Genomic DNA, 12,744 nt, shown 5'->3' with positions numbered 1-12,744 from the left:
GACGACAACCCCATCAGGAACGACCCAGACGCTTCCTCTCCCCCCCCCCCCCCCACGCTGCAGCTCGACCCCCACCAGTGGCCAGCCGAGCAGCCAATGGGCTGATGGCCTCCACATCCCCTCCCTCTCCCTCTCCCCTCCCCCTCCCCCCCCCCCCAATCCTCTTCTCCTGCATTTCCTTTGGCGTCCATCGCGCGGCCCCCCTGACGGCCTCCCTTGGGAGGTGCCGCGATCTTCAGAGGGTACCCCAGAGGCGCGCCAAAGACCCGGACAGCTCCGCTAAGACGTCTCTCATCTCCAGTCTGCTGCTGCTGCTGCTGCTGCTGCTGCTGCTCCTCCTCCTCCTCCTCCTCCCGAACCTCCATCTTCATCCTCTTCGCCGGCTGCTCCTCCTTCGCTTCCTCCTCCTTCCTGCGACCCTGAGGACAAACCAAGAGACGTCACCAGTTTCCATCCTCCACCAACACTTCCTCCTCCTCTTCCTCCTACCTACAGTTCTTCTTATTTCTCCTCCTCCTCCTCCTCCTCCTCGTTCACCTCCTCCTTCTTCCTCCTCGCCAGCTCCCCCTCGCTTCCCCCCCCCCCCCCCGACCTCCTTCTGCGTCCCCAGGGACGCCGTCGGAGCTCCTTCAGGCTGCCGGTGGAAGGGCGGGCCAGGTTGACTGTAGCTGGACTTTTGGCGATGTGGTTTGCAGATGAGGCTTTGATGTGGGCGGGAAGTTGGTGCAGTAATTTCAGGCCGTGTTAGCCGTGCGAACTAAGTTAGGAGGTTTTTTTTTTTTTGTCTCTCTCTCTCTCTCTCTCTCTCTCTCTCTCTCTCTCTCTCTCTCTCTCTCTCTCTCTCTCTCTCTCTCTCTCTCTCTCTACCGTACCTACCGTCCGGTTTCCTCTGCTCTCTGATGATTACATTTTCGCCCGTGAGTATCGGTGGGCACGGGAGGGTGTGAGTGGGGGGAAGGGGGAGGAAGGGGGTTGTTGGTGAGTGTGCGTATCTGTGCATACGAACGAGAGCGTATGTATGTGTGAGTATCTATCTGCGCAATCTATGGTTCGAGGAGAGAGAGAGAGAGAGAGAGAGAGAGAGAGAGAGAGAGAGAGAGAGAGAGAGAGAGAGAGAGAGAGAGAGAGAGAGAGAGAGAGTTCTTCACTTCGCAGGGGGTCCCCCGTGTGTGTGTATGTGTGTGTGTGTGTGTGTGTGTGTGTGTGTGTGTGTGTGTGTGTGTGTGTGTGTGTCTGTATCTGTGTGTGTCTGTGTCTGTGTCTGTGTAAGAGAGAGAGAGAGAGAGAGAGAGAGAGAGAGAGAGAGAGAGAGAGAGAGAGAGAGAGAGAGAGAGAGAGAGAGAGAGAGACTCCCCTCCCAGCTGCTCTGGTATTAATAGCGACCACCACTTTTCCCGTCGCTTGTGTGAGGCGACTAGAGAGGACCTTTGTGGGGTGGGGCTCTGGGCAAACAGGGCGCCGGACCCGCCCTCCTCCCCCGCCTCTCCCTTACCTCCACAACCGCAAATATTTGAGGCCGCTCTACCACCAGCCTCTCCCAAAAGGCTCTCCCAACCTCGTACTCTCCCGGACCCGAGGGACAAGCGCTTCAGCCCTCATTTGTTGGCGTGATGAGAGGATAAACAGTTAACCTGCAGGGAGGTTTTATTTCCGCGGGTAAGATGGAACGGCGGGAGCGGATATCGCATTACCCGCACTCCCGATCCGCCAGGTCCCTACCCACCCACCCACCCGCCCCACCTCAAGCCTTCTCCACAACTCCACTGCGCCAACAGATTCTTTTTTCCAGCTAACAACAACAAAGGAATCCAGACGGTATAAAAATCTATCCTTTTTCCTCTAACTTTCTCGTAAGGCATCTGTACTGGGCGGGACCGCTGATGACTTAGGTGATGGTTGGTCCCGCTCGTGTCTACAGTGTTGATCCAGGGGAGAGGAGGAGCCTTCTGCAGTAGTCTCTCTCCCCCTCCTGCAGGAGTCTCTCTCTCTCTCTCTCTCTCTCTCTCTCTCTCTCTCTCTCTCTCTCTCTCTCTCTCTCTCTCTCTCTCTCTCTCTCTCCCTCTCCTGCAGGGGTCTCTCTCTCCCTCTCTTACAGGTGTCTCTCTCTCCCCCTCCTGTAGGAGCCTCTGTCTCCTCTCCTGCAGGAGTCTCTCTCCCTCCCCCTCCTGCAGGAGTCTCTCTCACTCCCTCCTGCAGGAGTCTCTCTCTCTCTCTCTCTCTCTCTCTCTCTCTCTCTCTCTCTCTCTCTCTCTCTCTCTCTCTCTCTCTCTCTCTCTCTCTCTCTCTCCCCCTTACAAGCGCAGTTCCTGTGGACACACCGCCTCCCTTAGCGACCTGATTAGATGCGATGGCATTGATTCACAGTAGAAGTCCATCATACTAGAGAAACACAATATTACTTCTGTTATTGGCTGTTCCTGGACTCCGCCGGTAGGTGGTAACGCTGCGAGCGAGAAGCCCCCTTCGAAGAGGCTCCAGCATCGTCAGCAGAAGGAAGCGAATCGAGGACCATCTCGCCCTAGAGACTGATTGATTTGTGCCGGCAACCCCGGCAAAATTTATTTTGCACCTCATGCTCATCCTGTGAGCGGCAGCGCTAAAGGATTACTATAGGAACCCACCTTTCCCTGCTCCTGGGTGGATCGTAACCTCGATGCTGCAGGATGCCAGTGACTGAGGGTCGTCAACATACGTATTCACTCACACCACAACCAGCACATAGTCTGGTCAACACGACACTTGTTGTTGTGTTTACTGAGTCATTATGACGGGGGAAAATGAGGAATTGGACAGTAATTGTGGTGGCGGGACGGAAAACAGGTGCAGAGTATACAGAGTGTACGTTGAATGTACCGTTTAAGTGGAAAACTGGTGCAGAGTATACAGAGTGTACGTTGAATGTACCGTTTAAGTGATTTATTAAGTACGCATACTTGGTGCTTTTATTTATATACGCCAACACACCGGCTGGATGTGATATCATGTGTTGGTCAGAGAGGAATGTAAGTAAGCCAGGTTAGGTGCTGTTTATTGTGTGTCTCGACGGATGACTGGAGCTTCCGTGAGGCTTTGAGGCTCCGTGGAAACCGAGTGTCCTCCATCTCTGTCATCCTCTCCCGATCAACAACATGTCTGGAGTTCACGTCTTTGTTTGTCCCTCTTGCTTCCGCCATATATACGTGCTTGCCGCTTCTCTCGAGCATATTCCAAATGGTCTAATGTGAGTTCGAAGATGCCGGTCTTCGGTAATTTCACCGTCTGGGTTTAATGACGAATCTCAGTGCCTGATTTGGTACCCTCCACAGCGGCGGCGGAAGCAGACGTGGTGTGAGGAGGAGGAGGAGGAGGAGGAGGTGCGTGGTTGTTGGGAAGGCGGGAAGGCAGCTCAATATAGAAGGGTCACAATCTTTACCAGATACGGCCTTTGCCTCTCCGGGCGACGCCAAAATCCATACAAGCTTGTCAGGACTTCATTACCCTGAGTTATTGTCTTTTTCATTGGGTTGTTACGACACCTGATGATGTTTTTGTGTGGCGTTGTATTCTACATATTTTCTGGTGTTGTTTTTGCCTCTCCTGTGGCACTATGTCGCCAGGTTCCCCCCCCACCCCTCTTCCCTCAGGGGCCTCAGTTGCAAACTTGTTTACGTGTGTTTCTGTTTTCCGACGTCTTGCCAGGCTGATGAGTGTGGTGGCTATCCTCTCAGTATACCAGGTGGGTATGTTAAGGTAGTGCGTTGTTAGAGGCCGCTGTTGTACTGGCGTCGTCTGCACGAAAGAGGTCCGCGGGAGGCAGGCTTTCTGCTGTGTAAGTCGTGAAATAGCGTTGGCGACAGGATGTCACCCTTGGGGCATCCTGTGTTGCCGTGGAAAATATAGTGATGTTGTTCTGTTTATGGCTGTTACGGCGGTGCCTCGATTATGGAAGTTATACAGTCATCTCTTTGTAACTTCTGTCGGTCTCAGTTGTAGCAATCTATGCTGGAGGTCGCCCCATCCGCACTGTATAGAAGTCTTTGCCTAACGTCCCCCCTCAGTGTATATGGTCGTTCCTTATGTCTATGGTGAGTGAAGCGATGGAGACATGCTGGAGGTGATGGTGCCTGTACTCCTCCAGGAGACTCATGTTGTCGTCTGGATTCCACCTCAGCTCTGAGACGAATCACTCTCCTGACATTCCTTTCCTCCTACCACATAACCTTACCAGCTCCTGCCAACGTACCTATCAACCCTTACCACACGACTTCCCCCGCTCCTACCACACACCTACGACCCGGAGCAACTTTACCCCACAGCGTTGACGAGCGACACGAATGTTTTCTAATCCTCTGCCAGACATCCTTGATGGAGGTGACACACTCGACCCCCCACGCACTCACACACGGGTGTGCTGCGTTCGCACTCAGCCCCTATACCTTCAGAGCGGTTGCCCCGGCCTGTAATCTCCTGTGTCAAGGTCAGGCCTTGTGGTAGCCCATAACGTCTCACACAGTCATCTACATTGATGTTCTTATTCTTTCATAATTTGCATTATTGGTGCGTCCAATTTTTTTTTGAGCAAATAGAAACAGATTTCGCCATTCCAGCGGGAGGAGAACGGTCTGGTGTAGCCAGCCCGAGTATACAGGCTAGGGAGAAAGTGTCAAGTTATCTTTCTAAGTGTATCTCCTGCCATGATAACACATACACCCCCCCTCCTCCCCCTCCCTCCCCCCACTCACCCTCATCCCCAGAGAGATCCCCCCTCCTACCCCTCCGCTGGACACGGTCCCGACATCCCAGACCTCCAAGGGCGTCTCAGTGTCCCGTCGACGTCCCATGGGACCAGCTGCGCCTCCCGCTCAAGCCACCTGCGCGTTCGTGACACCCCCTCCCCCACCCCCAGCTGGCTGCGTGCCACACCGCCACCATCTGCCGTACCTAGGTCGCCTGACGCGTCACCAGCTGCCAGTAGAGGTAGATGTGTTGAGGTATGTTTACTGCACCCTCCGGCTGTCCGGCCCAGGTCGTAAGGACCATAGTCTTGCTTAGTCACACTGATGTAACGACCATCTTCACATTAAGTGGTAATCCTAACTCACCTTAAGCTGATGACAACCCTAACTTAACCTAACCTAACCTAACCTAACCTAACCTAACCTAACCTAACCTAACCTAACTTACTTAACTCAATGTGAAGGATATATATATATATTTTTTTTTTTTTTTTTTTTTTTATACTTTGTCGCTGTCTCCCGCGTTTGCGAGGTAGCGCAAGGAAACAGACGAAAGAAATGGCCCAACCCCCCCCCCCATACACATGTACATACACACGTCCACACACGCAAAATATACATACCTACACAGCTTTCCATATATATATATATATATATATATATATATATATATATATATATATATATATATATATATATATATATATATATATATATATATATATATCCTGTCCTTGTATCTCGTTAACAAGATTGACATTAACGAAGTAAATACACATTCATACAATCATCGCCGAAATCAGATACGCCATTTAGCCAATCAGCGCCTACAACGACTGCACCATGGGCCAATCAGGGCATAAAGTTAATACAGCATTAGCCAATCAGGGCCGACATCGGTGACTTCGTCAGCCAATGGGCGCGGATGTTTCATTTGTATTCCAGGATGACCCAAACAGGTACGCCATAAACACCTCTCCACCTCCACCTAATCCCTTAAAAAATGGAGATAAGGAATCTTAGGTCATAGAATACCCTCCTACACACACACACACACACAGGTATGACGAGGACTTACTTATTGATATGCTTCATATCTTTTATTTATCATTGTGTATCTAAGCATTACGTATTTCCTTATGACGTTTTCGTTTCTTATCATTATCTATGTAAGCATTATTTATTTCCTTTTCGATTTTGTGTGTACAGATTGTTTATGTAACGATTGTGTGTGTGTGTGTGTGTGTGTGTGTGTGTGTGTGTGTGCTCTCACGTGCGACACACACGTGAGCGTAAGCACTCATACATATGTATATAAGTAACACATGTCTCTCTCTCCCTGTCACCAGTAACTCGTCCGTCACCAGCACGGGAGGTAAATACCATGTTCTACATCACGACCCTCCTCTTCACCATCACGGCCACCATCAGCACCCAGGCCCTCCTGGTACATGCCAACCTACCCCCTGGGTGAGTACCCTGCCCACTGGACATTGAACAACCTACAACTGTTGTAAGGCTCACAACCTAACAGTCCGTCTTTGCTACAGTAACGTAAGGCAAGAAGGTTTGCAGGGAGAGGTTATCTGTGAAAGGGAGGGTGGGAGAGGCTACCTGTGAGAGGGAGGGTGGGAGAGGTGAGAGGGAGGGTGGGCCAGGCTACATTTCAGAGGGAGGGTGGGAGAGGCTACCTGTGAGAGGGAGGGTGGGAGAGGCTACCTGTGAGAGGGAGGTTGGGAGAGGCTACCTGTGAGAGGGAGGTTGGGAGAGGCTACCTGTGAGAGGGAGGTTGGGAGAGGTTACCTGTGAGAGGGAGGTTAGGAGAGGCTACCTGTGAGAGTTAGGTTGAGAGAGGCTACCTGTGAGAGGGGGGTTAGGAGAGGCTACCTGTATGAGGGAGGTTGGGAGAGGCTACCTGTAAGAGGAAGGGTGGGAGAGACTGGCTACCAATGAGAGGTAGGCAGGGAGAGGCTGGGAGTGTGAGGAGGGGTGAGCTGAGGGAGGCTGACGGTGAGAGGTAGGCTGGGAGAGGCTTCGGTGAGAGGCGTCCCGTGAGAGGCTAGATGACAGAGGATGCCGTTGGCCTAAATAAAGCTTTGGGACATCCGCCCCAGTGCAAGGTATGGGCGCCGCATGCACTTATCAAGCTGGTTAGGGTCATTTCAGGGCCATCTGGCTCATCAGGGCCACCTGGCTGACCCTGAAACGCGTGGAGTAAATGCCATGTTCGTTCTGTCTCTGCTGAAGTTTGTTCTCGCCATCACCCCTCACTACTGTGCTGGTGTAAGAACCGCACTGAGAGGAGGTAAAATGACTTGGACGAAAGATATTGTGGGGAATAAGTACACACCTGTATACCATTAACCCTATAATCATCCTTACAGTTGGTCTGTACAAGGACATTAAGGCAATGATGAATAATGATGATAACGAGAGGTTAATGATGATTAACCAGTCAACAGAACAGGGGCTAAGCTTGATCGTTCGTTCCACACCTCACCTCTAGGCTAGCTGGTGATGCCTGGGGTCAGGAGTACTGCAAGCAAGGACTCTGTGCCATCATGACCTCCGACCGGTGGCACTGGTGCTGTGAACACTACCGCCGCTGCTGTGCCTACGTAGAGTACGTCAGGCCCCACGGTGAGTACAGCGCCCTGACCAGGGTGAGTACAGCGGCCCCAGGGTGAGTACAGCGGCCACAGGGTGAGTAAAGTAGCCCCACAGTGAGTACAGCAGCTGCTTCACGGTAGGTACAACAGTCCCAAGGTGGGTATTACAGCCCCAGGGTGAGTACAGTTGCCTCCGGGGTGAGTACAGCAAGTCACAGGGTGAGTAAGAGTAATGATGATAATTGCAGTAGTGGTAGTAGTAGTAGTAGTAGTAGTAGATGGTAGTAGTGCTAATAATAGTAGTAGTTGAAATAGTAGCAGTTATAGTAGTATTCGTAGTAGAAGCAGCAGCTATTGTTGTTGTTGTTGTTGTTGTTGTTGTTGTTGTACTAGTAGTAGAAGTAATATTAAGTTAATTTAGCCATAATCGTTGTACATCTCTACTTTATCGAAGGTTTAATTCAGACTCATTTATATGGTGATGGTCGCACATGACCCAGTACCATCAAACATATTCAGATTTATTGTACTCGATTTTTCATTGAACTTTTCTTCCTTTACAAAAAAAAAAGAAAACTTTTATCGTCTTAATGTGATATTCTGAGGCAATTTACTGACGTCATCATTTCATCAGATCCATTCTACTTCGAGAAACCTGAAGAAGTTGTTAACAAATTTTCGTCGAGGTCTCAGAAGCCCGAGGCAAGTTCCCAGGAACCCCCAGCAAGCCCTCAGGAGCAGCCACCAGCAAGTGCTGAAGAGTTTTCAACAGAAGTAGACCAACCATCAAGGTATGACTGTTATATGTATATATATATATATATATATATATATATATATATATATATATATATATATATATATATATATATATATATATATATATATATATATAATCCAGAGAGATACTTACATTGACCTGAGAATAGAATGGCATTTGCCATTCCTAAATCACCTTACCTTAATACGACCTTGATACAATTCTTCACAATACTCTAATGAATTTTGCTCACGTCCCACTGCTGATTTCCAGTATTTTTGACATAGATTTTTGTTATATTGAGTTACAGTATTTATAATAGTATCCCCTACACGTTATTATTATCATGGTAGATGTGGTTGTACCCACTTCTGTGTCCTGTAATAATCACGAGTTGAATCGTAGTATTTAAGATAGGATATAGACGCACTAATGTTTACTATAGACGTTATTACTGCATGAATACTGATAGATGTATCCAGTAATCCACCGTTACCTTAGCAACGACACACCAGATACTTTGTTAGCGTTGTTAGAACAAGGCAATATTTACAATGTTAATTGGAACTTTCAAAGAAATTCGTACATCAAGACAATAGAGTTAGTACCGATCAAGTGAATGTGATTCTCGTTCCTCTGCGTTGTAGTGTGTCTTCAGTTACATATGTCACTGTTTCTAATACACCGGTTTGATTTTGTTGGAAAAATTAACAGCGAAGGGATTTAGTATTCTTTAATCCATTTTTTATCTTTTTTATTCTTGATCTTCCTGACATGAGCCACTTTATTGTATCACCAACTCCTCGTCTCCCATGGGAAACACAAGTATTTAAATAATACTCACACCAACTTAGAAGGCACTTCTTCCTTTCACCAGAATATATTTAAGATACCTTCGTGTGTGTATTTATCCCTTTAATTATATGAATGCAGTAAACAACAAATTGTATAATTTAATTAGACACAGAGTCAAGGAAGACAAATTTTGTGTTCCATATTGTTTGGCAACACAAGGTAGTGCTTGCAACTGCACCAGCGGATGAGCTTCAGTCTGCCTTCAGAGAAAACGTAAAACCTTGACCAATAACTCACCAAAATTGCAAGATTACTTTTAGACTGATTTGAGGTGCCATTCTCTATATCTCTTTCTCTCTTACTGTGTGCTAAGTACTTTAATTCCATTACTGATTAAGTTAAGATGGAGCATTACCTTGCATACAAGTAGTAAACTGGCGCATAGAGAGGTTACGTTTAACTAAGATAGACTTAAGAAACAAGTGATGATTCGTGGGAACAAATTCTGTATTCTTACCAAGCGTCATCTGGGCTTCGTTCATAGGGAAAACCCGTTGTTGAACACCTGGGAGGAGACTAGTGTGTTCAAAGGTATTCATTTCGTGGTGATAACTTGACATTTACCGACCCTGTATGATAAATTGTTAATGACCCTGAAGATACTGTGACCTTATGTCTGTGGCGTCATCACCGACACACACACACACACACACACACACACACACACACACACACACACACACCGAGTCATGTCCTTCCTCAGTGTAGTAAGGCACGATCCTCCACAGGTCATCCCGTCTGCAGGAGGACCCGCTCATGGTGCTGGAGGAGCAGCCCCGCTCCCAGCCGCAGCCGCCGAGCTACTCACAGACCAAGCCTTCCCCAGACCCGGCACAGACCCAGCCTAGACCACAGGACCAGCCGCCCAGGAGCTACAACGATGTGTGAGTTCTTGCCGCCCACTTACCCACCCACCCACACACACACACACACACACACACACACACACACACACACACACACATTTTCGTGTGTCCTACCGTATCCTGTAATGTGTGATACAATGAATGATAAAACTGTATACAGTGTAAATATAGTAATTCATTTATTGGGTTTGGTAACTTAGTTCGAGCTAGCAAGGGCATTTATTGATCATATCCTGAATGGCCTATATAGCTATTTAGAACAAGAGTTGGATCATTTCCATGTAAAGCAGGTTCAGGTGAGGGGAAACCAAAGAATGAGTATCATTTTTGACTATTGGCTGGGTTGGAGGGTCGGGTAGTAGGGGCAGAGGAGTCAAGGGAGGCTTTGATTGGAGAGTTGGAACAGGTGTGAGCACTAGGAGGAAGGGAGAATGGGAAGCTGATAGACTGTAGGACTTCAGTAGGATGTTTTATTTCATTCCAATCTGCATACGTCACAGTTATCTATCTTTTCCGTGTTTCCTTCACCTCCCAAATTTGTATGTAAATATAATTCTTATACTTAGCATTATTAAATAATAAGGTATTAGCGAGGTAGAAGTTCAAAATTTAAAAAAAATGCAGTATATCAAATAATTATTCTTATCAAATTTTAAGCTTGAGAAGAGGAGACGAAAAGATGTGTCGTGCGAAGTTCTGCGGACTGCTGAGCCAGAGGAAACACCGGCGCTGCTGTGACTTGTACCGTCAGTGCTGCGCCTACGCCGACCTGCGTAAAGTTAACGGTAGGTCGATAGGCTGCGTCTGATCTGCTTTACTTATGCTACGAGCTGATGAAAGATACAGACCTCCGTGTGAACATGAAAGGCTGCAAACATTATACCGTTTTCTATGCTCCGAGAAGGGGAAGTTCTCGCAATTTTTTTGGAAGGTTTGAAATGAGTATCAATATAGGACCAGAAAGTTTACGGATCTTTTCTCTGCAAAGAAAAAGATTTTAAGAAGGTTGTATAGAGATGGAATATCTGAAATTTTTCTGCATTAGGAATGAAAAAGGCTCCTATGTGGATCTTGTAAATAGAATATGTTCTGATAGACTTGTGTGGCAAGAATGATAGATTACCCAAAACTTCCAAACTCTTAAATATAATCCATAAAATACCAAAAGATTTTTGCAATAGCATCAGAGCATTGTGAAAGACTAAAACATTTCCTAACTATAAGAAATGGGAGCTGGTAGTGCTGTCTGCCTTAAAGTAACAGAAAATATAATTGTTCTTACTTTTACTTTCAGATCCCTTTTTCTATGAGAAACATCCAATGTATGTCTAACCGACCGATCGTGTTGTGGGCCAGACAACCATCCACACAGCCGTGCCTCACACAGCAGCCAACCATTGAGACATTAGTAACCATGCAGCCGTCAGCTACAATCCAGTCAGTTGTCCAAGCACCAGTCATCAGTTACACTTATCTTGTCCTGGGATAGCAAGCACAGAGGTCACCCAACAAAGATGGCCGCCAACCAACAAGCCTACCACTTAATTTTCAAGTCGTCAGCAAGCCTGATGGTTAGTTAGTTAGGACACTGGCCAAGCTAACGGTCAGTCAGTCATCTGCCTGCTTATCATCATTCCTCAGCCAGCCAAGCAACACAGCCTTCAAGCCAGCTAGTCAACCAAGCTCATATTTCTCGACCAAACTGGTTGGTGTCGGAAACTCTTTTGTGTTTTCTCTGTTCTTGCATCATGATTGATGGCCCCTGTTGATGATGAGGTTGATGTAATTACTTGTTTGTACAGTGAGGGGAGAGAAAGAGAGAGTTCTACACTCGTGTTCCATTCATAATAACCTCCCCAGATATTAAGGTTACTGAGTTCCATTAAGTATTATGTATTCTAGATTTTATATTATGTACACAAACCCAGGAACAACATGTGGAAAGGTAGAAATGTATGTCTCACTCACAGTACAAAATGCGTGTTGTTCTCTGGGTTCATCTGTAGTTTTATTTATCTTTTCCTCATATTCTCGGTTGTGAGAGTTGACTTCCAGGCGAGCTAGGCTGGGATTTCCAAGGTTGGTTAGTCATTTAGTTATTTGGGCTCTAACTGTCAACTACCAGGGTCATTCAGGTCGTCAGTGTCGTTATAACTAGCAATCGAATAATGATCTTGAGCACCTTGTTTTAGATGTTCAAGATAATTCTAAGATTCATTCCACGCCCTCACTGGGGAATTTTGATCCATCGATGGTTTTAAATGTCTAGCACACTATGTCCTGCATTCTTGCAACAAGGCTGTGTTGAAAATCAAGTACAAAACGTCGGCTAACAGTATGTTATGATGTAAAACAATTTCCCAATAGGTGTTTGTACACAGGAAAACTCCAGAGGGAAAAGACTTAGATAAGGAAAATTGATTTCATTTAAATATGACAAGTCGCTAATCTGTGAACACTTTTGTTTAATGTTTTAGAGAAAATGAAACATTCGCTTAACAGGAGTGACTTAGACAATATTTAACACACTCATGGTGAGACGTATCTAGACTAGTCATATGACTAGTCTAGATACGTCTTACCATGATGTAATGAGTGATGGACTGCTTTTAAGTTATGGAAAGGAGCATACATACACACCGTCTTTTCTAATTTCAGACACTAAATATACACACCGTGTTTTCTAATTTCAAACGCTAAATATGTTGAAACTTTGGTACTGAGAATTAGCGACCCTAACTAGTCTGAAACAAAATAATCCATTGATTGATACACTCGTTGTATCATTTTTCTCATCGTACTTTGTAACCTTTATTTATAAATAAATAAATGTAAAGGTCAGAATCATAGAAAACACAAACTGCCCGCCACTCTGGGGTTCGTAGCAGAAAACGAAATTCAACAGCCAACCATAACAGTCGTTGTTGTCATGATGAACT

At 46.7% G+C, this 12,744-nt stretch overlaps 1 protein-coding gene across 5 annotated transcripts in view; it reads left to right on the top strand.

Annotated features, from left to right (window-relative positions):
* LOC139745860 (uncharacterized) overlaps positions 1 to 11,804 on the top strand; it is an 87,143-nt gene extending 75,339 nt beyond the window's left edge. For 3 of the 5 annotated variants that reach the window (XM_071656491.1, XM_071656495.1, XM_071656493.1), the window contains exons 2-7: positions 6,065 to 6,185; positions 7,222 to 7,355; positions 7,959 to 8,115; positions 9,668 to 9,823; positions 10,463 to 10,590; positions 11,100 to 11,804. In XM_071656491.1, coding sequence (XP_071512592.1) covers positions 6,065 to 6,185; positions 7,222 to 7,355; positions 7,959 to 8,115; positions 9,668 to 9,823; positions 10,463 to 10,590; positions 11,100 to 11,137 — 734 coding nt within the window. In that variant the 3' untranslated portion in view covers positions 11,138 to 11,804. Of the gene's footprint in view, positions 1 to 4,807; positions 4,971 to 5,530; positions 5,675 to 6,064; positions 6,186 to 7,221; positions 7,356 to 7,958; positions 8,116 to 9,667; positions 9,824 to 10,462; positions 10,591 to 11,099 lie in introns of those variants that run through there. The other 2 variants (XM_071656494.1, XM_071656492.1) reach the window with 2 other exon arrangements.
* Positions 11,805 to 12,744: the final 940 nt, after the last annotated feature.

Source organism: Panulirus ornatus, chromosome 63 (assembly GCF_036320965.1).
Source record: "Panulirus ornatus isolate Po-2019 chromosome 63, ASM3632096v1, whole genome shotgun sequence".
NCBI classification, from domain to species: Eukaryota; Metazoa; Arthropoda; class Malacostraca; order Decapoda; family Palinuridae; genus Panulirus; species Panulirus ornatus.
The sequence above is the reverse complement of the archived record's forward strand: the minus strand, read 5'-3'. Positions and strand labels throughout refer to the sequence as shown.